The 25,696-nt window shown below is 42.6% G+C and overlaps 4 protein-coding genes across 7 annotated transcripts; 1 reads left to right on the forward strand and 3 right to left on the reverse strand.

Moving 5' to 3' along the window:
- Positions 1–1,347: 1,347 nt before the first annotated feature.
- LOC120699073 lies at positions 1,348–4,260 on the reverse strand. 4 transcript variants are annotated; one of them, XM_039982934.1, is made up of 2 exons: positions 4,062–4,260; positions 1,348–2,929 (listed from the first exon to the last, which is right to left on the reverse strand). In XM_039982934.1, exon 2 carries the CDS (start codon positions 2,698–2,700, stop codon positions 1,777–1,779), a length of 924 nt encoding a protein of 307 aa, XP_039838868.1. In that variant the 5' UTR covers positions 2,701–2,929; positions 4,062–4,260; the 3' UTR covers positions 1,348–1,776. The 4 variants fall into 4 exon arrangements, with proteins under 4 accessions (XP_039838868.1, XP_039838867.1, XP_039838866.1 ...); XM_039982933.1 differs by lacking the exon at positions 4,062–4,260 and adding an exon at positions 3,552–3,994; XM_039982932.1 differs by lacking the exon at positions 4,062–4,260 and adding an exon at positions 3,143–3,994.
- A 447-nt stretch (positions 4,261–4,707) lies between these two features.
- Positions 4,708–6,915, reverse strand: LOC120700869. Its single transcript, XM_039985076.1, has 8 exons — positions 6,803–6,915; positions 6,535–6,693; positions 6,333–6,416; positions 5,841–6,244; positions 5,436–5,742; positions 5,176–5,334; positions 4,851–5,059; positions 4,708–4,758 (listed from the first exon to the last, which is right to left on the reverse strand). Exons 2-8 carry the CDS (start codon positions 6,548–6,550, stop codon positions 4,708–4,710), a joined length of 1,230 nt encoding a protein of 409 aa, XP_039841010.1. The 5' UTR covers positions 6,551–6,693; positions 6,803–6,915.
- Positions 6,916–7,813: 898 nt separating this feature from the next.
- LOC120701428 lies at positions 7,814–8,582 on the reverse strand. Its single transcript, XM_039985475.1, has 3 exons — positions 8,292–8,582; positions 8,105–8,206; positions 7,814–8,039 (listed from the first exon to the last, which is right to left on the reverse strand). The coding sequence occupies exons 1-3, from the start codon at positions 8,371–8,373 to the stop codon at positions 7,897–7,899; spliced, it is 327 nt and encodes a 108-aa protein (XP_039841409.1). The 5' UTR covers positions 8,374–8,582; the 3' UTR covers positions 7,814–7,896.
- A 13,728-nt stretch (positions 8,583–22,310) lies between these two features.
- On the forward strand, positions 22,311–23,531 carry LOC120701429 (LOB domain-containing protein 12-like). The gene is made up of 2 exons (XM_039985476.1): positions 22,311–22,661; positions 22,822–23,531. The coding sequence occupies exons 1-2, from the start codon at positions 22,506–22,508 to the stop codon at positions 23,260–23,262; spliced, it is 597 nt and encodes a 198-aa protein (XP_039841410.1). The 5' UTR covers positions 22,311–22,505; the 3' UTR covers positions 23,263–23,531.
- The last annotated feature ends 2,165 nt before the right edge of the window (positions 23,532–25,696 follow it).

Below are 25,696 nucleotides of genomic sequence, written 5' to 3' on the forward strand. Positions count from 1 at the left end.
ATTTTGATTATGTACAAGTTAAGTACGTTAGTTTACAGCTTTTTTTCATTCAGATTATGCAAATAATTAACACACAAGAATTTAGCTTCATCAGCACACCAGAATGAAGTGATGATATGTCAAAAGCACGATGGAAATGGTCTTGAGGCACGAGACAAGGCGTGGAAAGAACATGATGTCGCGAGCCTGTTTGGTGTGGTGCAAATAAGATGAAACACCATTATATCTTTGTCTACACACTTTCACCCTCTTAGGTGGCTAAACAGCCACTACCACTATGGTATGTTGCGAGGGCCAGCTATATATGTTGTTCCTTTTGGAACTTAGTAACTTTCGTTGGAAAAAGAAATAAAAACGTACATTCTGATTTCATCTAATCAAGAATATATTCCCAAATCAAGAATTAGTACTGGTTGGGGAATGGGGACTGTAACTGAAATCTACCTGTTGCTTTAAGGGATGAGAGGGAAAAGCATTACAATCAATAATTTTGATTCAATGGGGCGCTTGGCATCCGTAGCCCGTCTAGCTCAGTCGGTAGAGCGCAAGCTCTTAACCTTGTGGGCGTTGGTTAGCTGTTCTTATTTTCTGTCTTCTGATTTTGTACTGCAAAAATAGCTTCCTACTTCAACTGCTTCAACGATGGCTAGGCCCAATAGCTTTCTATTTCAAATGCTTCAACGATGGGCTAGGCCTGGATGAAGTTGGGCCAAGTTTCCTAGATAGGAACTGGCTCAGGTGGTGTTGGGTCTTGCAAAGGCAATTTTCTTTCTCACAAAAACAAAAGCTATCTGAGCCACTGTTGCGGGCTGCTCCGATCCGTTCCGGGAGTTTTGTAATTCCTTGAGAAAGTTCAGATCCCTCCTCCCTCTGTGGAAAATTGCTTCCAATTTCAGAGCTACAGTTCTCAGTGTTTATTGCTCCATTGATCCATGCATGTCACGTGGTACCCTGTGCTAATCTTCTTTCATTTTTTTTCTTACTAGTGGATGTGCACGTGCCTGTGGCACGTGTTTAAAAAACAATTATATTTAAAAATATCACATGTTTAAGAAATAGTTATATTTAAAAATATTATTATGCGGTAGCTATTATATTAGAGAGTACAAAAAATAAGTAGTAATATCAAATCAGAATAATTGTAAACTGAGGCACAATATTATTTTAGAATAATGAAACTTAAAAATACTTCAGAATATATATATATAATCTTTTTCACACTCAACAAAATGCTAGCAAGAATATATATAAGAATAATCTCATAATAGACATGTCACAAATCAAGATAAAAAAATTTGTTTACACATGTACACCAAACATATATCAAAACATTCAGATAATCAGGGAGGTCATAATCTCCAAACGTGTGACCTGCATGAACAACATATATGCTTAGAAGAGCATGCATGCACATGACTATGAGTGCATAAATGCAATTACTACATCCTACGGATATATAAAGTTCCTGCACAAACACACCTCACAATTTCAAGACATCTGTGTATACAATATTCTTCGTACTCTTTCCAGCAGGATCGATGTTCATGTTTCTCTTTGCAAGAACCCACATACTCTCACGAGATACACCTCTTGACAGAGCCACGTACAATTGTCCGTGTGAAAAGACAGGCTCGGGGAGGTAGATACCTACATTAGGTATGGTCTGCCCCTGCGCCTTGTTAATTGTCATCGCAAAACTCAACCTGATGGGGAATTGCTTCCTCTTAAACTTGAATGGAAGAGTGAGGTCTTCGGAAGGAGACATTGGTATCCTTGTTATGAACACCCTCTTTCCTGCATGCTGCCCATTAACAATTTCAGCATCAACCGAGTTCCATTGCAAAGGCCATTATGAGGATCAAGATTACGAAGCAATATAACAGGACAATTCTTCTTAACCTTCAACTCATGAGGGGGCAGCCCATTAGAGGTAATCGAGTTGAGAAAATCAAGAGGATAATTATTACGTGAGTTATCATCCACAGAGTCGAAGCTATAGAAAATCTTCTGCTTCCCCGGAAATCTATCAATCATAAGTGCATTCACGGCATCAACATGTTCATTCCTGGTGGATAGTATCGCACGCTCGCACATATAAGAGGTAGAAGTGCAATTAGCAACAAGATTCGGGAACACCTGATCAATAAGGATGTCAATGGAATCATCCTCTGGAGGATTGTGAATCAAAATGTCATCAGGAAGCCACACGTAGTCACCATCAAATGCTTCCTCGGTCCCATTACCAAACCTCAATAAGTAATCTGCAAACCTTGTATCAGCCTGAGCTCGCATGTTCTGGGTCAACCTGATCCGCCGAACACTTTCCCATATGTATGATCTCAGTAAGGTTGCATCAGTGATCTGAGCTCTTGTTCCACGCGGCACCACAGGAAGAACCTGTCTGAAGTCACCACCAAACAACATAACCTTCCCTTCAAACGCAATATCACAACTCATTATATTCCTAAGTGATCTATCAAGAGCCTCAACTGCTTGCCTCTTAGTCATTGCAAGCTCATCCCATATTATCAGAGATGCCTTTCTAAGCAGCTCTGCTGTGCCACTCTGCTTTGTAAAGCTACACATAGTATTGCCACTAAGTTTTATTGGAATCTTGAAGCGAGAATGTGCGGTGCGCCCACCAGGCATAATGGAAGCAGCTATACCAGATGGAGCAGTAGCAACAACAATAAGATCCATAGACCGCACCTTAGCAATCAAAGCTTTGTAGAGATAAGTTTTACCGATGCCGCCTGGACCATCTACAAAAACACCTGTCCTTTGTTCTTCAAAACATGATCAAGAATTTCCTCATAACCAGCCATTTGTTCTGCATTAAGTGTCTCAACAATCTTCAGATGATCCTCATCAAACCCAAGGTTCTGCTCCTCAGTAAGTTCCCTATAATGATCCCTTGATCGCTCTTCCTCTGTAAAATATGAATATATAACAAAAATTTGCATGAGTTGAAATTATTAGAAATGGTAGTGGTACTCAAATTATATGTATGTATGTATGTATGTATGTATGTATGTATGTATGTATGTATGTATGTATGTATGTATGTATGTATGTATGTATGTATGTATGTATGTATGTATGTATGTATGTATGTATAACTAAAGCATTCGAGATTACTCACCAGTCAGGTGTATCTCCGGCAAACCGTAGTGCCTGATATCCTTGCCCATAGATGTCAAATGATATGATATATCTCTAAGCACCATCTGTTCAATTCTCGAGCTGTTGTCACATGTACGATGAAAATCCTCAGACATAGGGTCAAGATGGTTGTCCCAAAGACGTCGTATATTAGTACACTCACAAAAAAATCATTATAGTGGCGAAAAACCTCTGCAACGAACAAGACATCCTGAACTGAGCCGATTCCGTGAGGCAATCATCAAGTGACTTGTCTGATTCAACAAGCCCCATAACCTCACATGCCTGTCTAAATGTCGCATACGTAACACCCCGCCATGTTCTCAGATTCTCATACGAGGTTGCACCTCTAACATGGTTCAACATGATCCGAAGGTAGTACCTCTCACCTTCGGCAGGATTTGCATAGACCAACCTGCCAATCTGAATCCTTTTAACCTTCCTAGGCTTCCAGAACTTCTTTGACTTGTTCCAGGTGAAGTGCTCAGGAAACTCTCTATAGAGATATTGGCGAGTTGCAGGGTTTGATCTATTCACATTGAAATACTCTGTAAGCATGGACCTCTGTGATTTTTCAGACTTGACAACATTATTCAGGTTATCAGTAGACTTATAGGCAACCATAAGCATACCCTCAAGGTGTACCTGCATCTGCAGTATAGGTGGAGACATAGAATACAACTTAAATGCATATAATCTGTACACAGCCTCTATAGCAGTTATCATCCTAGAATCTCTGTACTGTTTTATCTCATTGATTACTTTCTTCCCATTATCCTTAGGCTCAAGAGAGAAAGATGCGCGATCATGCCCTTTATATATATATATATATATATTTGTATAGATACTTAACAGACTTAATACTGCAACAGATCTCTACATTAATGTGGCAATTATACCTCATCAGCAGGACTGGATTATAAGGAACCACCCATCGGTTATCAAACCATTCCTTACGCACCTTCACTTTCTGCCCATCCTCTCGTCTTCTGTATACTGGATAAGAGTCCTTTCCTTGCTGCGTACTTTCACTGAACTGGCGAGGGTACCGGAAGCGACATTCACCATCAACCATGCATGAACAGTCCTTGTTTAGAACTCCACACGGACCATGCATCATATGTTGGCATACAAGCTTATGTAACTCAGGATACTTTTTCTTGTAAGGCAGTTCAGCTGAAATATATCTATCATAATCATCAGGACTCTTTAGCTTACTCCCGGACTCCATAACCAGTAGAAAGTGCTTATGTGGCAAGCCCCTCTTCTGAAACTCTGTTACATGCGCCCATGCAGCAACCGTGCCCAAGTGACCCTTTTTAATCAAAAAATCATGAAGGTCCAACAACTTAGCATGATACACCCTCACAACAACATTAGGTCGATCTTGGGGTGTCTGCCCTGGCAGCAATTCTGCAACTATCTCATCCCAATACGGATTGCATGTCATTGTTACAAAGAAATCTAACTTCCCATACCGTGTAACCAGTGTCATTGCATCCATGAACCTAACTTTGCACATCACGATCACTGCCGGGAAAATCCTTACTCAAAACAAGCATCAACCTCTCCAGCGGCGAGCGTGTCAAGAAGACCCTGACCACAGAAGAATTGTAAAATTTTAGATGCTAATTGATACAATTACATTCAATTGCGACTTGATGGCTCATAGTTAAATCAAAGCTCACCTGATATAAATCTACACGAATTATAGCCTGATTTGCTGGCTTCGCGTACCAATCTAGACGCATTGACTCAACCTTGACATACATATCTACTGCAAATTGCTGGAAGAGCTGACCAGCATGAAAGAACACATTGAATTGACCTTCACGAATCTGTAGCTTGAAACAATAGTACTCTCTTGCAGTGACGCGACGCCGAGATCCTCCACCAGCTGTTAGATGTAGAGAGTGTTGGAAGGTGAGTCTATATCATTACTTAATATTATTTCCATATATAATACATGTATAATACATAATATAAAACAATAAATGGAAAGTGTGTTCATACCTATGTCATCAAGCTCATCATTGGGATCATCCTCATCGCCACTTTGCTCATCCATATCATGGTCTTCCCCATTAAAATTGTAATACACTGAATGTCGGTGTTTTCCCTTTTTAGGAGGCTGCAACTGAACTGCGCCTGATTCCCCATCAGAAAGATCATCTGTGAATGAGATAATATATGTTTACTCTCCAAAATAGCAATAAATAATCAATAATATTATCTACTATATTTGAAAGATAATTGGAATATACTAAACAAACCTTGATTCTTACGCTTCGTATACTTTCTCTTCGGCTTAGCAGGAGGTGGATCCTGATATTCAATCTTTTTATCCTCCCATCCAGTCTCACCATCAGGACACAACACAGGGTAGGCTAATGGGTCGTAGCAACCATGGTACGCCCTGATATAGTGAGGTCGATCCTCACTGCCATATATTATTATGCTGCGAGAAAACCGCTGCTGAGGGTCATTACCATCCATCCATATAGCAGCGACCTGATCCATCCTAGGGGCATTATATCTCCTTTGATCAACAGATATACTTGTATTAAGTTCAATGTTGTACTGCAGAATCCTCAAAATCAATCGGATCATGGAAGTATCAAGCTTAGGAGACCTCTTGACCCTATGCGCAATGATCTCATCAGTGTCATAAAAATAACCTGATCCAATCTATGATAAATCTGACCGTGTGCTTTAAAACAATAGACACCAGTACCTCTTGCAGATGCGAGATTATGATCAATGGAAACTCCAAAGCTTGTGAATGAGAAGTGACTGTTAAAATAACGAATGTGCTTCCTAAAATATTTTGCATCGTTGTCAGTCTGACTGGCAAACAAGCGGCGGAGCTCAACCGGTATCTCTAGAATATATATATTAACCTTCCCTTTCCTGCAACAGAAGGCAGGCCCTTCACCTGGGAACCTCTTTGCATGGCAGAATTGACAATTTTTTGCCTTTTTCAGAACATGATGTTTTTTTGGAAGATCCTTGTACACTGCATCATACGGATCCGAACCTTTGTACCCAATATCAGCATCAACAGCATACTGGTACTGGAAATCTGCGGGATTACAGTGAAATAAGGGATTGTTTATTAATTAAAAATATATATTAATATATTAGTGAGTCCATTCGGATTAGTAACTGACCCTGGTGATGAAATACGCGTGCTTGGTTGTCCTCTATATCAGCAGGTCCATAATCCTCGGGGTTCAGTTGGTCAAAATCATTTTCTATTAAGTAATACAAGCAACAAATCACTTCATCATTTTATTTACTTTAATCATTATGAAAACACAAACTTAGGGTACTACTAATAATTTGGATAGGTATGAAAATCATTAAACATACCTTCAACACCATGCATTGGATCATCTGGTTCCCATAATCCCGAGTCAAACTGATCATCTCAATCCACATTTCTAGTGCGTGCCCTAGTTAATGTAGGAGACTGTTGTTGCGTCAACACAGACTGTAAGTTCCCGGTAACAGGCGTATTTATTTGTTCACCTGAAATTGTAGGCTAAATATTATAGTACACATATAGAAGAAATTATAGTCCTCAGCAAAATAATATGTCCAACCTATAAGCAAACTGGTAGGACCACGTTGTATATACCTGTCAAATAACTGTTCTGGCGTCTTCCTTCATTAGTTTTGACTATCTTTTCATGTCTTAACAGAGGCGGCATCTCAGCATACCTCTTCATGTCCCCTTTTTTTAATGCTTTCACGCGATACTTCATCTTTTTCATCTGTAAAGATAAAGAAAATAGAAAATAATTAGGTTAGATGCAAATATAACGACCAGAATGAATCACACTCGAAGCCTATACAAGCAACGTCTGTAAAATGAACCTATCATAGGGGCCAGCCCAAACTCTTGAGTGAAACAAGGTTCTTTTGTGCCGAGGACTGGTGACTGGAATGTCAGGCCTGTATTAAAATTATATAATATAATTTTATAAGCAGTCACAAAACTTACTCAACAAATATTATAAATTTATAATTAAAACCTACTGACAAACCTGCACTTTTCATAATATTGTATCTTTCCCTTTGCTTGGTATTCCTTTCGGTCCTTTCCTCAATGGACATTGTTGCAAACCTAATTGGCTCCCTCTCTCTTTTTTTTCTGTTTTCTTGCACTACCAGGCGAGACCGTGGCAGCATCGTCTGCCATAACAAAAAAATGAAGATCACATGGAATGCAAGAAATAATAACCACTTCATTATACCTGTTATCACAGTGTCTGTGTCGGTCCTAGCAATATTGCTCCTGGTGCAAAAGGTCCATGTATATGAATCATTGCGACGAAGCCAATCTGATGAATCATTTGCCCCAGTAGCTAGTAGGACATCTGCAACAGATATATAGTGGGCTGCAACAGTGAAACATGGGGTTCCATCCAAAGCACATTGAAATCTATACATATCTACATATAAATTAATTGTAATAATTGTACAAAACCAATTCCACGTTGATTCATGGGCACGTGTATTCGCTCACTTGCAACAGTACCAGCAGTTCCATTCAAAACTACAGTTCCATCCACATGCAACAGAGCCGAAAGTGGGGTGCCAGACAGTCCTACAACCGTGCCATAGCATTTCAAAATTATCTAAATTGGATATATAGTGGGTTGCAATTTCACATTGAAACATGGAATTCCATCCGAAGCACATTGAAATCTATTCTTCTATACATATAAATTAACTGTAATCATTGGACAAACCAGTTTCGTATTGACTCATGGGCATGTGTATTTGCTCACTTGCACCAACACCAGCAGCTCCATTCAAAACCGCAGTTCCATCCAAATGCAATAGATCTGAGTGTGGGGTGCCTAACAGTCCTATCACCATGCCATAGCATTAATCATTCTTTCAAGAAGAAAAGTATATAAGAAATAGGACTAACCTGCAGTTCCAGCAATGTGGATCACCGCCGACTTCGGTGTGTCCACCAAACATGGAATTCCATCAGCATGTAACAATGCCGACTGGGGTGTATCCGTCAATCCTGACATCAATAACTTTCATAATTTATGTATCACACAGTATTTGGCATATAACTTTCACAAATTATCTAGCAACATGTAACGAACCTACAGATTGCTTCTCTGCCTTCTTTCGATCATAGTTTTCCCTTTTCTTTGCATTAAGTTTTGCCTTCTTATCTGGCGGCATATTCGCATAACGATCTCTAGCTTTTTGACGCCTAACGTTTCTTAGATCATCATCTAAGAAACAGACGTGCACACATACATCTAAGAATTAGTTTTCCAGATATTGTAATTGAATCAACTAATATGTTGTGGCACTCACCGTCTTCAAGAACTCTTGTCCTTTTTTTAGAACCAAAATCTTGATTCTGTGCGTTGGTTATGTCCCCAAGCGGAACACTCTGGTCGTTGGAGTCGCGGTGCGCCGTCGATGTAGACTGTGGTCGTCGTCGTGGTTGCACCGTCCAGTGTGATCGCGGCGTCGGATGTGGTCGGCGTGATTGGTCGTGGCGTCAATGTAGAGCGTGGTCGTCCGGTGTCCGGTGTCCGTTCTTGTCGTGGCGTCGACGTAGACTCGCGCTGTCCGGCGTGGTCACGGCAATTGGACGTGAAGCCATCGGTACGTGATCAGAACACGCAAAAAGAAATTCATCAGTATGGTTTATACCTTCCAAACAGCGTCGTCTGAGCAGCCGCCGTCGGGATCTGTGCCGGGCGTCGGGCGCGGCGAAAGTGCCAGCGAGCGTCACGCACGGCGATGACCAGGACAAAGGAGGGCCAGCGCGCGAGCCGTCGAAGCAGAGGTCGTCGGAGCAGCGCTCGTCGGGAGTCAGGGCAGTCAAGAGCCGTGGCCGTCGGAGCAGCCGCCGTCGGGATCGAGTGCCGGCCGTCGAGCGCGGCGAGTCGTCGGGTGCGCGCGGCGAGCGTGAGCCCGTCGGGATCGAGTGCCGTCCGTCGGGCGCGGTGAGCGAGGGTGGCGAGTGCGCGGCGAGCCGTTGGGTGCGCGCGGCGAGCGGGCACGGCGAGCGAGCGGTGAGCGCGCGTGCGGCGAGCGAGCGTGTGGCGATGATTCAGGCGCGCGACCGCGCGTGGTGCTCACCTTCCAAACTGATCAACGTGATTTATTGCTCACCTTGCAAATTGCTGATTTGTTGCTCGCCTTTTAAAAATAAAAACTGATCAACGCGGATCATTGACGGGGCACCTTCCAAATTGCTGATTTGTTGCTTGCCTTCCAAAAATAAAAACTATTCAACGCGGATCAGGGAGGGGCACCTTCCAAATTGCCGATTTGTTGCTTGCCTTCCAAAAATCAAAACTGATCAACGCGGATTAGGGAGGGGCGCGACCAATGAGGGGGCGGGTACAGCAGGGAGGGCGGGTATGGAATGGCGGGGTGAGAAAAACTTTTTAGTTTTGGTGGAATCATTCTCCATCACTCAGTTTTTTCAGTCTGCCAGGTGCTGTCAAACATTTTCGCCTTACCTGTGGGCCAACATGAAGTGTTTTGTGAGAAGGTGGGTAGACTAATTGTTGATGATAATTGTATTCAAATGTTTCAACTTTTATAGTATAGATTATTTTCTGGGTAAATACTATATTATGTTATTACTTACTCCCTCGTTTTTAGTAAAAGTATTAAATTTAAGAGAGTCAGACCTCATAAATTTTGACCAACAGATAGTAAAAAAAAACATGCATATGTGCATGGAATTCGTAGCAGTTGATAATACTCCCTCCGTTCCTAATTATAGATCGTTTGATTTTTTTTACACCAAGTTTGACCACTCGTCTTATTCAAAAAATTTATGAAAATATAATCAAATTTAACTCATTCTTGAAGAACTTGTATTGATGAAGTAAGCCACAACAAAATAATTGATATTTTGCACTAATTTTTGAATAAGACGAATGGTCAAACTTGGAGTGAAAAAAGTCAAACGACCTATAATTGAACGGAGGGAGTACATTCTAACAGAACTGATGGTCACAATATAGTACTAGAGACTTTGTAAAATACTAATGCGCATATTAAAAACAGATGGGGGATACAATTTTGCCACAAGTTAATGAGTTAAAATTCATTGCAAATGCATACTGTTCACACCAAAGTTGAGGCATTGAAAATCTCTGGTCGTTATGGCTTGGGTATAGAGAGGGAATCCAAGGTTTCAGCATCTCATTAAACTCGGCATTGGAGAATGCAGTCAACGAGTGAAAGATGTCTGTTCTCTCCGGTTCGGTGTGTGCTCTTTCTCTTTCACTCTCTCTCCGCAAGCTTTATTCAAAGCAAGACACTATCAAAATCTGCAAACGATGGATGATGAAATCGGGAGCGTATCGGACGGCTCTGAGTAGCGCTTGCAGCGCAGCTCACAACAGCGAGGCGAGTTTTCTGCTGGGGACCCTACACATGTGTACCTCTAGCTAGCCAGCAACATGTGTACGCATAGAAAAACATGTTTTGTTTTCTACGGAATCCATGACAGCGCTTTGGGGTCCGGTGTCAGAGTGCAATTAAGAGGCTCCGACCACTACTACAAAAACAGCCTTTTGTCCCGGTTCCATATGGCCATTTGTCCCGGTTTTGGAACCGGGATTCGGCCGCCGGGACAAAAGCGCTGGAGGCTTTTGTCCCGGGTGGTAGAACCGGAACAAAATGTCCCTCGTGCTAAAAAATATTTGCGCCCTGCGGGATTGGAACCCAAGACCTATTGCCTAGCGCATGGCCTGCTTGCCAACTCACCTAAGTAGTACATGTGACTCAGTAAAGAATAACTCCCTTTTGAACTATCACGTAGAGGGGCCTTTTGTCCCGGTTGGTGGCTCCACCCGGGACAAAAAGGGTCTTTTGTCCCGGTTGGTACCACCAACCGGGATAAAAGGGTCACCCTTTTGTCCGGGTTGGTGTTACCAACCGGGATAAAAAGGGTTGGACCTTTTGTCCCGGGTGGAGCCACCAACCGGGACAAAAGGGGGGCCTTTTGTCCCGGTTGGTGGCTCCACCCGGGACAAAAGGCCCCTGTCCCCCCCGCTCCTTTGGACCCGGGACAAAAGCCACCTTTTGTCCCGGGTCCAAAGGTAACCGGGACAAATGACCTGGAACAAAAGCCTATTCTGTAGTAGTGGACCATTTGATTCTGTCTGTTCTTCTTCGATGGCTGAGTTGTTCATCGAACCCTATGTCAGACAGCTTAGCTAGCTTGCATTCTGTCCAAACAATAGTTTACTCCTACATATGCTGCCAATATATTTTATTTTTTGGTTGAGCATAGTAGATGGTGATCAGTACCACTGGTCCTAGCCAAGCAATCAACAACCCTAAACTGAATAATCTTTGAACAAGTGAGAAAGAAGGCTTTGTTTTCTTTATATGAGTAAAAAAACAGAATTGATAGAGAGAGAAAGATTGTTACATGTACAGCCCTTGAATAATATAGCTTGAGCACAATTCAAGATCCAACAAACGGTTGAAATCACTTGATTATGAAACTCCACAAATGTTCTAGATGGTGTTTTAACATGGTTAAACAGGTTTTATGTCATCCCCTGTTTCCAATAATATTTGTCAAGACCAAAAAGATTTTCCACTTTCCAGCATGCATTACATTGTTAGGGCCGTGGAAATATTCAAAGTAATGACAAAGAAACTAAAATAAACCAAGACTATGTGTATCAATAGTTCAATACGCGTCATGCAAAAGCTTCCACAATCTAGGAGATATATAGTACTTCGACATTTAAGTTTGTCAATGGAGATGTCATGTCACAATTAATATAGTTCAGTTTCGTCAACTTAGTGTACTAGTGGTGCAGAGAACAACAAACCTAAATGCCAAAGGAAACCAAAAGAGCCACAGTCATGCATGGTATCAAAATTATTTACCAAAATTTCATGGATTATGGTGGCCCTGAATGAAAGAAACACAAATCAAAATTCGGTATTAGCTAGCTTTGCGTCTATGCTTTGGTGCAAACATTGCATATTATATTGGCCTCTTACTCACATTCGCTTTTTGTTTTTGTCTCATAAATTTTTCCTAATTAATATACCATGGATACACGCTACACAAAAGTGGATAAATAAATAATGTATATATTGTAGAAATCTGCATGATATCCCCCCTACCCGCACACACGCAAATGAGAAAAAAGAAAACAAAATTCAAAACTATGGATATTGTATATAATTTCAAATATATATTAAACATATATATACCTTCAATCATAAATCATAATGATGGAGAACTTGCTACAAACATTTCTACTGTTGGACGACTGCTACAAGAATTTAAATATATCTTGCACTTACACGCATATATGTAATCCGCTCAAGGTGGAGCTACATGATGTCCTAGGGCTAGCTATATATGTTAATCGGGAATTCACCACGGATTAAAATGCAAAATATTAATCGGGGGAAGAGATGAGGTCACGAGGAGACGTAGTGCCCACGTGAATGTCTCCCAAACAAACATTCACGTCGAGCCTTCCTCGATCTATATATATCTCCATCGCCCTGTTCGATTTCTATAGGGTTAGGTTTGCTATTGGTAGTGCCACCCAGGGTTAACCATTTCGTTTTCCGATGAAATCCCGGTGTTTAGCGGAAACGAAATTTCGTTCCGAAATTTCGGTGGATTTCGGTGGATTTTGGACGAAATTTATTGAATTTTGATTTTTGAAATGAAATATATCAAAAAATACCGAAATTTCGAATCCCGGTAACTAGCGGAAACGAAAAAAACCGAAATTTCAGCGAAATTCCGCCGAAAAGGAAACCCTGGTGCCACCACCCTAGCTCCGATCCTCTCGTGCTTGCAAGCTCGGTAATTATTGTGGTTGGACTCTTCCTCTCACTATCTGCTCGAAGTTTGCGTAAAGAAATGGGGCCAAGGAATCGTGTCAGGCCTTGGTCAAACTGCATGCATGGCGACGTGAGAAGCACACCATGACAAGCACATCTATGTCTATTTCTACTGCTCCCATGCGAGGGCTAGTTTTAAAAGTTTGTAACTTAGGGCATGGAATTATAGTTCAAAGGTTAAACATGCATTGGCACTAGCTAAAAACTCGATCCACATGTTCATGACCAACTTTGTTTTTTGGGCTATGCATATGTACATATGTACATGTGTTCAAAGGTTAAACTATGCATATGTGCAACCTTCCTTTGTATTTGTTCAGAAAGCATATATGTTTGGCTCATTACCAAGACAATAAAACTCATCATCAAGTTCTGAAACCAAATATACTGGCTTGGTATGCGTATCAATAATAAACACACTATTTGGCTCATTACGGCCAAGATAAGACAAGAAATGGACTTTGTCTATATATGTGTCTGCTCTACCCCCTGAGCTTAGTCTTAATCAACTCAACCCAACAAACTGATCTGACCTTGGTGCGTTAGACCCTTCCAAATTGTAATTAATGGCGCCAGAGACAAAGAAAGTGCAATGTCGACAACATATATTTGCTCCGGTTAATTAGGTCCCAACAAGTCGATCTGATTTTCTATGCATCGATGCTTCATCTCGTGCAGTGCACATGATGGGCTCTGTAAACTAGTTGAGCAAACGAATCTAGTTGCAGGTGTTGCTTCAACTTGCAATCTCTGCGAAATTATTTGAATCATTAATGCAGTTCTGAGATCAGTTGTACTGGTTGATTCTCTTCGTTAACAAACTGAACTAGTACGTGTACTTCTGTCTTGAGTAATAATTACTTGATTTATATAACTGAAAAACCATTTTGCTTCCCGGCGAGTGATACTATTTCCTTTTACTTATTTTTATGAAGCTAACTTCAATAATTATAAACTTTGGGTACAAATTGAGATCTATTCTATTAAAACTCAACGATTATAATTTGTTGAGTTTTAGTAGCTTCCAGGGGGGTATACGCTAAAAAGACTAGCTACTAAGTTTTTCCAACAGTTTCTTTGAAGGTGGCCAGCAATTTCTATTACGACATTTGTCACCTACTACCTGCTATTAAACAATGAGCAATGATTTATTGATGTATATATATTGTTGGTGATTTGGTAAAACTATTTGAAAATATTATTACCAATTACACTAGGAATGCTACGGTAGAGAGCAGTTATTAACAAATCTCACGGTTGGAAATTTTTGAAATACACCATGTGTTAAGCTGAGCAGATTTTCTGGGCATCCCAAAACCAGCTGCCCGATTAGGCCAGTATCAATGGGATTTCTCGACTTTTGCCGACGTGGAAAGCTCATTATGAAGAGAGAAAAAGGAAAGAGTTTGATCCCTATGAAACCTAGCGGGAAGTACCAAGCCCCATAAACATAATGAAAATATTATTGTTTCGTTGCATGATCCATTTCATCACAATGTCATATAAGAATTAAATGTTTCAGCCTATCCATGAAATAGTGTGATGAAATAATGCAATGAGAGACTGTTTCATTCCATATTCTGATATGTCATTATTGGTGACAGTACAGTAAGACTGTGCATTGAAATTGGTCTTAGACGTTTATCCGATGAGAATGGCCTAATAATTTATCTTGCTGGATGTACAAATAAAGCGCAGCCAAAGGAGAACAACAAATGGATGAGCTCCTTCACGAGACGGCAGGGGATAGATACAGTAGATTTGAAAGTGCACAGAAGATCGGGAAAAACATGGCCTCGGAAGAAGGAAATTGTGGATCGGAGGATTCTTGCCACAGCACGCAATGAGGAGGATATCTCTGAAAGGACCAGTAGCGCTGTAGCCTAAGAGGGGGAGGGGGTGAATTAGTCACTATTAAAAACTTAGACCTATGGCTCCAACTATTTACACAATATTAAACTAAAACATGCTATCTTGATGTGCAACTATGGTTGTTCTAGTGCGAAACCCCTATCCCAAAAGAATTTAGCAACCTATAAACTTTCCTATCAAGAAACTACTCTATGAAAATAAAGACACACAAATTGCTAGTATGAAATGCGGAAGCTTGAAGAGTGGGATAAGAGAAAACAAACTCTCGACGCGGGTGTTTATCCTGTGGTTCAGTTAGCCACAAAGGCACACCTACATCCACATTGTTTAGCACTCACTAAGAGTATTGCTACTCGGCCACCAAGTTTCTTCCGTGAACAAAATCACGGTCACCTTGGCCCCGGGTTCCACTAAGGAGCTTCTCCACAAAGGATGGGGGTCTCCACATCCCCCGCAAAAAGTGTCGTCGCCGCTCCACACCAAGTCGGAAGGTCGATGACATTGCCGGCGAGCTTCAAAGCTCCAAGGGGCCGGCGCACCAAGCTCTTCTTTTGGTTCACTTAAGAACCACAGCACAAAGTCTCAAGGCCTTGCAATCTCACTCACTAAGAGCTAATCATTTACACAACACTCTCAAAGTGTGCTAAGGGCTAAGGATATGATCACTATGCTCTTGTAGGGCTTGGAGGTGTTCTTGAGTATGTGTGGGAAGTCCAGCAACTCCAGCAAACTTCAAATGGCCGGGGTGAGGCGTATATATAGGATACCAAGTATTTTAGCCGTTGCTCCAACGGTCAGCAAAAATCTGCGTATCATCGGATGAACCGATGCTTCTGGCAGGGGTAGCGTTGGTTCATCCGGTCACTCTAAGACCCGAAGTAGCCGTTGAACACCTGACAGCTGACACAGTGATCATCGGTTGAACCGATGATTGCCCGTCGGTTAAACCGGTCACTCACAGCACTCAACTAGTCGTTGGCATTCTTCTCTTCTGCTGACGTCATTACACCGGTGCTTTGCTCCGATGCATCACCGGTTCATCCGGTGCTGAAGGATCTTCTCCTGGGCGCTTGACATCGTCTCCAGAACATAGTATGCCCAATGCACCGATGTCTGTTGTGATACCGTCGGTTCAACCAGTGCCTCACATGATCTTCACTTGAGCTTCAGAGACACACCAGGGCGTCGGATCATCCGACAACCATCGGATGCACCGATGCCTATAGCATCGGTTCTTCCGGTGCTACTTATTTCAGTAGAACTCGTCCAATTCTGCGCTTCTTTGAGTTCTTTCTTCGTGTTTTGTTTTGCATGGCCTTTTTACTTCATCCCTGGGATCTAGAAATGTTCACTTAACAATACCATTAGTCCCATTGATTGCGTTGTCATTTGATCACCAAAATCACTCGAAATGGCATAAATGGTGCCATGTTCGTTACAATCTCCCCCTTTTTGGTGATTGATGACAACACTATCAAAGGAAGCATAATATTTGCAAAAATTGACAAATTTAATCGCTTGATATCAATTGAAACCAATTGAAACCACTTACACTTACTTGGATGCTTACCACCATCCAATGATGGCTTGGCCTCCCCCTAAAACCATGATTTCCCCCTTTGTTCCTCCCCCTATCTTGCTACTTCTCCTTGATGACTTGATTCACTTAGGTATTTCTCCCCCTTTGGGATATGCTTCTTCTTCTTGAGAAAATACCTTGCTTTGATCCACATTTGGTAAGAAAATACCTTGCTTTGATCCATATTTCTCCCCCTTTGGAATCAAATCACCCAAAATGTCTTGCTCCTAAAAAGGTCTTGCAAAACAATATAGCTCAAGAGAATATTAGTAGTCTCGGGAGTTAGTTCCATGACTCATGATCCAATGATATGATATTAATGAAGATACCAATTGAAAAATTCACTATGATGGATCACAAAATCACGAAATTAGCAAGACATGAGCTAAGCTCTCCATAAGTATGTGCACAAAATGATAATGTGAAAAACAAGTGCACAACTAGATGTTATAACTAGAGAGCTTAGATTATATCCTGCATGGAGGTAGCTCTAAGATAAATAGAATATGACAAGAATACCAATTGAATGAATTTAGAACCTTGCATACCTCCGGGGGATTAATTTGTTTACCTTGCATGTACCAATTTGAAGGTGACTCGCATATGGTACCAATTGAAGTTGAAAACCAATTGAAAGTCTTTGAAAGAAGAGCACTTGGTACACCAAGATTAAGCAAATGTATGAGCACATAACCTATGAACTTAGATATGTGAATTTAAGTTCAATAGAGCATGGCTCAATATGCATGAAGGCACAATTTATCTAATCACTCTTATAGAGTTGTTTGTTCACATTGATCGTGAGAAACATTCTCTTAGAGTGTTAACTCCACCATGAGACTACAAAAGATAAACTTGGAAACATGTTAGTCTCAAAATCACAAACCATAGGATGAACTCCCCCTAAATGTGTGCATTTAGTGTTTGAATCACCAAGCAAATGTATGCACATTGATTTTGACACAATTAGTAAGTTTACCCTATTGCTTGTGTTCATGGTACACATATGAAATACAAACCTCATGAGATGCATGTACTATGAAGGGTAACCTTGTGTAGCTTTCTGCACACTTATCAAACCATGTAGGTTGCTCATGGGTTAGAGTCATGACACAAGCAACCCACCATACATAACACTACGTGATGCAAAGCAAACAACATAGCTAGAGCAATGGAGTTATATGATGCTTGAATTGAAATCTAGCTACCATTACCTTATGGGGGACTTGGGAAACAAATGACCAAGTATTTAGCTTAGCTTCTTTGGTTTGAACCTTCACTTCAATTTGTAAGCTAAGCCTCCAAATCCCCCGAAGCCTTCCTTGGCTTTAAGTCTCCTTTGGAACCCACACCATTTAAGTCCCCTTCATATTGGTTATGACATCCTTGGGAACCCAAATGGAACGATTCCAACTTCTTTCTTGTTTCCCAACCTTGTGAGTAACCACCTTGCCAATGATTTTCTTTTTGATCACATAGGAGGTGCTTTTGTTCCTCCGGTTGGGCTTGGTGTACATGAGAGAACTTTTGATTGTGAGCTTCTTCTTGTTCTTCTCATCCAAAAGCTTCTTCCTTGGTTGAGGACACTTGTTGGACTTGTGGCCTTCTTTGTGGCACTTTGAGCAAGTCATGGTGGACCCCTTCTCAAGCTTCTTCACCATGTTTTCACAGTTATCTTGAGAAGGTTGGACATTGCTCTCTATGCCTTTGCCCTTCAATCTATACAAGTCCTTCATGAGTCTTTCCACTTTTTGCTTTAGCTCATCATTCTCCTCGGCAATGAGATCATCACATGATTCTACAACAACATTCTCATTGCATTTCTCATTGCAAGGGTTAGAGTAAGAATCATCAATTAAATCAATGTAAGAAGTTGAAGCATCTACCCTAGAGATAGGAATTGCACAAGGGATAGTTTGCTTCATTTCCAAAGAGTCATTAGTATCATTAATGCTCTCAAATTTTAATTTGAGCTCTTCATGCTCCTTGCTAAGCAATTTGAATTTGCACATCAAATCTTCTAAATTTGTAGCAAGAGAAGCATTTAGTTCTTTGAGAGCATTAAGGTTTTTAATTTATTTTGATTGCTTCTTAATGACTTTTTGGTGCTCATGAACAAGGTCAAGAAGTTCATCAATTGAAGGAGAATCGGAGTCATGATCACTTACATCGCTATCCATACCTTTGGCCATAAAGCAAGTGTTGGATGATGATCTCATGCGAGTGGTGAATTTTTTGTTTGATTTATCACTTGAACATGCACTTGATTCTTCACCACCGCTTACCCATTCACCAAATACGGCATATGATTCATGCTTGGGCTTCTTCTCCTTCTTTTGCTTGTTCTTCTTGAACTTCTTCTCAACCTTCATAAGTTGATAGTGTGGCCCATCTTTGAGGAAGACCACATACCCCATGGAGTTGATTTCCTTCAAGCATTTGTTCATCTTCTTTACTTGCTTGTAAAGGTAGGGGTTCATTGGCTCTTGATCATCACTTGAGGAGCTTTGGCATGCCTCCTCTTCTTCCTCTTTGCTTGAGTTACCTTTGATGGCCATCTTCTTCAACTTTTTGACTTGCTTGCATGTAAGTACACTATGTGTTGGTGAAGAAGGTGGCGCTCTTGGCTTGATATCATGACGTAGATCATGGGCGATCACCTTGTTGAGAACTTGATTTGGTGTCATTATGTTGATATCTTTCTCATATAGAATTGTGGTCACCAAATCATAGTCCGGCCTTATGAGTGAGTGAAGGATCTTGCGAATGAGTTCCAAATCTTCAATTTTCTTCACATCTAAAGAGTTAATCTCATTCACAAGAATATTCAACCGTGAATACATAGTTTCGGCATTTTCATGATCAAGTTGCTTTAAGCTATTAAGTTTATCAATGAGAACATGATATCTTTCGTTTGCAACATCTTTTGTGCCTTCATGGTTCTTTCTAATAGTTTTCCATAAAACTTGAGCATTTTCGCAAGCAAACACACGGTTGAACACATTTTCACCAAGAGAGTTTAAAATAGCACACTTGGCTATAGCATCATATTGCTTCTCATGTTGACTATTACTCTTAGTTCCTTCACTTGTTACTCTCCAAACATTTAGGCCCTTTGCTTGGAGGTGTGATTGCATCAAGATCTTCCACCGTTGGAAGCCCGTGCCATCGAAACGTGGAGGAGGTCCTAGAGAATCCATCCCTTCCCCTAAAAGAGCTAACTCACTAGGCGGTGAAGCCTAACTAATCAAGTGAGCCGGTAAACACAAATTGCCAATAGAATTGGCTTCCTTTGTGAGAGGAGTGAGTCCCAGCTCTGATACCAATTGAAGGGACCAGTAGCGCTCTAGCCTAAGAGGGGGAGGGGGTGAATTAGACACTATTAAAAACTTAGACCTATGGCTCTAACTATTTGCACAATATTAAACTAAAACATGCTATCTTGATGTGCAACTATGGTTGTTCTAGTGTGAAACCCCTATCCCAAAGAGCTTAGCAACCTATAGTCTTTCCTATCAAGAAACTACTCTATGAAAGTAAAGGCACACAAATTGCTAGTATGAAATGCGGAAGCTTGAAGAGTGGGATAAGAGAAAACAAACTCTCGACGCGGGTGTTTATCCCGTGGTTCGGTTAGCCACAAAGGCACACCTACATCCACGTTGTTGTAGCACTCACTAAGGGTATTGCTACTCGGCCACCAAGTCCCTTCCGTGAGCACAATCACAATCACCTTGGCCCCGGGTTCCACTAAGGAGCTTCTCCACAAAGGATGGGGGTCTCCACGTCCCCCGCACAAAGTGTCGTCGCTGCTCCACACCAAGTCGGAGGGTCGATGACATTGCCGGCGAGCTTCAAAGCTCCAAGGGGCCGGCGCACCAAGCTCTTCTTTTGGTTCACTTAAGAACCACAGCACAAAGTCTCAAGGCCTTGCAATCTCACTCACTAAGAGCTAATCCTTTACACAACACTCTCAAAGTGTGCTAAGGGCTAAGGATATGATCACTATGCTCTTGTATGGCTTGGAGGTGTTCTTGAGTATGTGTGGGAAGTCCAGCAACTACAGCAAACTTCAAATGGCCGGAGTGAGGCGTATATATAGGATACCAAGTCTTGTAGCCGTTGCTCCAATGGTCAGCAGAAATCTGTGTATCATCGGATGAACCGATGCCTCTGGCAGGGGTAGCGTCGGTTCATCCGGCTAAGACCCGAAGTAGCCGTTGAACACCTGACAGCTGACACAGTGATCATCGGTTGAACTGATGATTGCCCGTCGGTTAAACCGGTCACTCACAGCACTCAACTAGTCGTTGGACTTCTTCTCTTCTGCTGACGTCATTACACCGGTGCTTTGCCCCGATGCATCACCGGTTCATCCGGTGCTGAAGGATCTTCTCCTGGGCGCTTGACATCGTCTCTGGAACATAGTATGCCCAATGCATGTCGTAATACCGTCGGTTCAACCGGTGCCTCACATGATCTTCACTTGAGCTTCAGAGACACACCAGGGCGTCGGATCATCCGACAACCATCGGATGCACCGATGCCTATAGCATCGGTTCTTCCGATTCTACTTATTTCAGTAGAACTCGTCCAATTCTGCGTTTCTTTGAGTTCTTTCTTCGTGTTTTGCTTTGCATGGCCTTTTTACTTCATCCCTGGGATCAAGAAATGTTCACTTAACAATACCATTAGTCTCATTGATTGTATTATCATTTGATCACCAAAATCACTCGAAATAACATAAATGGTGTCATGTTCGTTACAATCTCTATGTCCAGTGATACGTGGGACTCCTAGCTCTTGTACGGGTTAACGCGATGGCGACGGGGAAGGAGGAGTAGACTCGCTCTCTCAGATCCACACTGCTCGATTGATTCTTTGCTTCAGGTCCACGATCGCGCAGACCAAAAAATGTCTGCAAGCGGCTAAGTACATGGGCTAATTAATCTATTATTTAATTAATTTAATCCACAGAGCATAGACCAATCAGCCCGTGTACTTAGTAGCTTGCAGACATTTTTTGTTGAGTAATTCTTGCAGACACTTTCCATTTCAATTACTATTCATTTTGAGCTGTTGCATGCGCACATACAGCTGCGTGTCGCGCTCTGCTGTCCACGTACGTATATGTGTATTCCTCGATCGTGTACCGCACACCGGCCACCTAGCAGTAGCACTGCACACGTCCGAGAGTGGTCAATACCTCCAGCCATGCATCACATGCCTGCCTACGCAACACCAATCTGACAGGAAATTAATTGGGTGTTTGAGCTTGCAGCAAGTGAGATTCCTGCACCTGTGCGTGCCTGACTGAGTAGAGTAACACGGTGACTTTTGATTAGAGATGCTTCTCTGCCCAATGGAAGCCTGTCACCTGTGACGCCGCCTTAATTAAGCCCTTGTCGTGCAGCGGTCAGTACATACATGCATACATGCATCTATCTATAGCTACGCTTGTGGGTGGGGCCGGGGTTACCTTTTTACCCTGATAATATTAGCTACTATAATTTTCCAGGATTTAATCTATGTGTTATTTATTTAACCTCCAGCATACATGCAATGCATGGCCAGGAGCAGGGCATCTCTTGAGGCTAGCCAACATACGGCGGGTAATTACCCTTGCCTGTCTGAACAGTGCTACTGTATGCTAGCCGCTATGGCGCATGCGTCGTCGTCGACTATAATCTTCCTATACCTACTCTTGTTATTTTTTACCAGCTGCGCAGGTGCGTGTGTGTCCATGTTGCTGCTTATAAATATCGCACGTTCACACCCTCGCCGGTCGCCATTGCTTTGCCCTCTTCCTCACTAATCCTAGTCCCAGCTGGTAGCTAAGCTCATCGAGCTCATCATCATCAAGGAGCTCTCCCGCCTATATTAGCTAGCTAGCTCAAAGAGATAGATCAGCTATACTCTCTAGTGTAGCATTCTTCCATTTCCTGATCCGGTCGTCGTCGTTGTCGTCGCTGCCGCCGGCGTTGCGATAGATATTTACATGGGCGGCGGGTCGCCGTGCGCGTCGTGCAAGCTGCTGCGGCGGCGGTGCACCAAGGACTGCATCTTCGCGCCCTTCTTCCCCGCCGACGACCCCCACAAGTTCGCCATCGTCCACAAGGTCTTCGGCGCCAGCAACGTCGCCAAGATGCTCCAGGTACCTAGCTAGCAGCTGCTACCTAGCTAGAGCTATAGCTAGCTACATGCATGTGCATTACTGCTAGCTAGCTTTAATTTCTCGTGTAAAGAAAACACTTTATTATTAGCAGCTGCTGACCCGCCATGGATCGAATCCATGCATGTGTTTGATCGATCAGGAGCTCCCCGTGCAGCAGCGCGGCGACGCGGTGAGCAGCCTGGTGTACGAGGCGAACGCGCGGATGCGGGACCCCGTCTACGGCTGCGTGGGGGCCATCTCCTTCCTGCAGAACCAGGTGTCGCAGCTGCAGATGCAGCTCGCCGTCGCGCAGGCCGAGATCCTCTGCATCCAGATGCAGCAGCGCCCCGACGGCCCCGGCGACGTCGACGCGGTGGTCGCGGCGGGCGGCGGAGGCGCCGGCGACCACCACCACCACCACGCGATGGCGGCCGCGATGCAGCAGCACCAGGCGGCGATGGTGGCCCCCGACGACGTGGACGCCTTCCTGATGCAGAACGCCGGCGCTGGCGCCATGGTCCCGCCGCAGCTGATGGGCTACGGCGCCGCGTCGGCGGGCGGCATGGGGGAGCCCCTCAAGCGGGAGTCCCTGTGGACGTAGCCACACACACTTGCAACTTGCAAGTCAACTTTGCATGTGCACCACGTCGTAGCTAGGAGCACACGGCCAGCGAGCTTAATGTGTGGCAGCAGCTTGTTGCTTCTGCCGGTGCTTCACTTAATTTGCTGGTACGTAGGGGCTACCTTAATTAGGCTATTAATTAGCTAGTAGGTACTAGTTAATCTGTGACTTCTTGTTTTCTCCGTTTTTTTTCGCCATTTTAACTCTGATCTCTGTTCTAATTTGTTTCGTGTTCTTGTGGTGTGCCTGCTGCGATCAATCGAGAGTTATACACTTATACTTGGATATCATATCCTTGATGCTACCTATTTGTGCGCGAACATGTATATATACAAGTATATCATATAACCTAGAAAAACGTAAATAGTCTATGCAGAGAGAGAGAGAGAGAGAGAATAATTTGCAGCATGTGGGGGCCCAGCTAGTACTCTTGTTTAGCAATGCATAGTTCAAAATTCCAATAATAATAACAATCATAATACCTTTTTTGATTAATTCATTTCTAGCATGCATGCATGTGCATGCGACCAAGCGATCACATGTGTATGGGGTGATTAAATTAATCAAAACATGGAAAAGAGATGAGCAAGGGTCCAGAGCTTCCTTCTCAGACAAGCAACTGTCCCCCTTCAAATCGAAGCCCGAATCTTCAAAATCCAAACGGGAGGGTGATGTCTCTCACGTGACCCACTTGATCAATAGCGCGCATACATACATACATACATACATACATATATACATACATACATACATACATACATACATACATACACACACACACAAATTGATTAGTAATTAACTGTATATATCAGCTTTATTATAATTGCACCGACTCTAATAATGATGCTGAGTGGAGTGATAGTATGTACTGTAATAAATTCGTCATCACAATGCCATCATTATAAGCTTGAGTAATAAGATCAGAATTTTTTTTTTCATAAACCGGTTTTAAATGGACTGTGCAGTTTATTATTTAACTTCAGGCAAAACCCGTACTAGGCCGCTTGCACAATATAGTTGTATAATTATGCTTCCGAATGAATCTCACCCAATCGTTTCACAATTTTTTAACCCTCCATAGAATAGAAATGAATTGAAGGCCGGATCAAATCAAACCTGCTAACCATTATTTTGGATAAAATTCAAACCTAACCTGGAATCTTGTCCGACAGGATAAGAACATCACATGCAGATCATGTGAGAGCTAGCTACCACCTACAGGTTTCGCACTAATCATTGGATCGCAACTACAGGCAAAGAAAAAATAAATTAAAGTTAGTTCTTCTCAATTATATATACACATTTTTAAATAGAAGATTGGATATGCATCTTATCTGTTTGTATGTATGTTTTTGAAGTCGTAGGAGTATTTATACATGTTATAATCATCAGTTTTGTAAGTGAACTCCTATCCAAGGGTTCGACAATTGACACCGCGGATTACATCAGTCGGTGGGCAGTGGGCCGAAATTCTATGTATATGATGGGTCGTGGCAACAGGCAAAATCAGGATAGCCCAATAAAATCCATCGCCTCATTGTTGAGTGTATTGACCCGTCACTTCATCAGACGATAAAAATTTTAAAAAAAATACCGGTACCACCTAAAGAACTACGCTCGGGCATCGATTGCGCTGACTCGTCGCTGTTTCAGCCCAGCAAGTCCATTGCTTGGCCCGTGCCAGCACGTGAGGAATACAACACGGCCCACGTATGCCTTAGCCGCTCGGACTTCTCCACGTTGGCAACTTCGGTAAGTTAGACCCTGCAGATAAAAGAAGATGTGCAAATTGTTAAAGTTTGAAATGGGTGATCACATCCATTGTTCAAACAAACTTGAAGACCAAACTATTCCCGCCTACAAGCCACCCTCACGTTCTCATGGTCATGCAGGACGTGGGGTTCAAACAAACTTGAAGACCAAACTGTTCCCGCCTACAAGCCACCCTCACGTTCTCATGGTCAGGCAGGACGTGGGTGATAGGCCACGATCTCAAGTTAGTGGAGTGGAAGCTTTGAGCGGGAAATAGAGTGAAGTTTGAATCCCCTTTGTAATCTATAAATAGCACCAAAGGATCAATGAAAGAACCTGCTCATTCACCTCTACACATTGTGTTCATTACATTGCAATTTCCATTCACAACACGTTATCAGCACCCTGCTCTACCACTGAGCAAACTGAGAGAAGAAGAAGGAGATCGACGACACCAGCAAGGGTAAGATGCCGAAGCGCTCACCTAAGATGCTTCAACTCTGTCGTCTTCTCCGTGAACAGATCCTAGAGGCCCTGCTTGCCCCAGTGTGCTGCTCTCGCCGTCATGGTCCCCGTGGTGAAGCTCCTGCTGATGAAGCTCGCCGCGCCGACGACCTCGCGGCTCGACCCCCCTGCCGCCAGATCACTGCACCGCGGAGGG

The sequence above is a fragment of the Panicum virgatum genome, chromosome 3K (assembly GCF_016808335.1).
Source record: "Panicum virgatum strain AP13 chromosome 3K, P.virgatum_v5, whole genome shotgun sequence".
Lineage (NCBI taxonomy): Eukaryota > Viridiplantae > Streptophyta > Magnoliopsida > Poales > Poaceae > Panicum > Panicum virgatum.

Bases quoted from the DNA above. Each gene is read 5' to 3' on its own strand.
- LOC120701429 (XM_039985476.1), top strand. From the start codon at position 22,506: ATGGGCGGCGGGTCGCCGTGCGCGTCGTGCAAGCTGCTGCGGCGGCGG. The intron at 22,662-22,821 runs GTACCTAGCTAG...TTGATCGATCAG, and splicing joins ACGTCGCCAAGATGCTCCAG to GAGCTCCCCGTGCAGCAGCG.
- LOC120700869 (XM_039985076.1), bottom strand. The intron at 5,335-5,435 runs GTTTGTTTAGTA...TCTCATTCACAG, and splicing joins TACGAAGCGTAAGAATCAAG to ATGATCTTTCTGATGGGGAA. The intron at 4,759-4,850 runs GTGAGCTTTGAT...TTCTGTGGTCAG, and splicing joins TTCGTGTAGATTTATATCAG to GGTCTTCTTGACACGCTCGC.
- LOC120701428 (XM_039985475.1), bottom strand. From the start codon at position 8,373: ATGCCGCCAGATAAGAAGGCAAAACTTAATGCAAAGAAAAGGGAAAAC. The intron at 8,207-8,291 runs GTTCGTTACATG...TATTGATGTCAG, and splicing joins GGCAGAGAAGCAATCTGTAG to GATTGACGGATACACCCCAG. The intron at 8,040-8,104 runs GTTAGTCCTATT...GCATGGTGATAG, and splicing joins CCACATTGCTGGAACTGCAG to GACTGTTAGGCACCCCACAC.
- LOC120699073 (XM_039982934.1), bottom strand. From the start codon at position 2,700: ATGGATCTTATTGTTGTTGCTACTGCTCCATCTGGTATAGCTGCTTCC.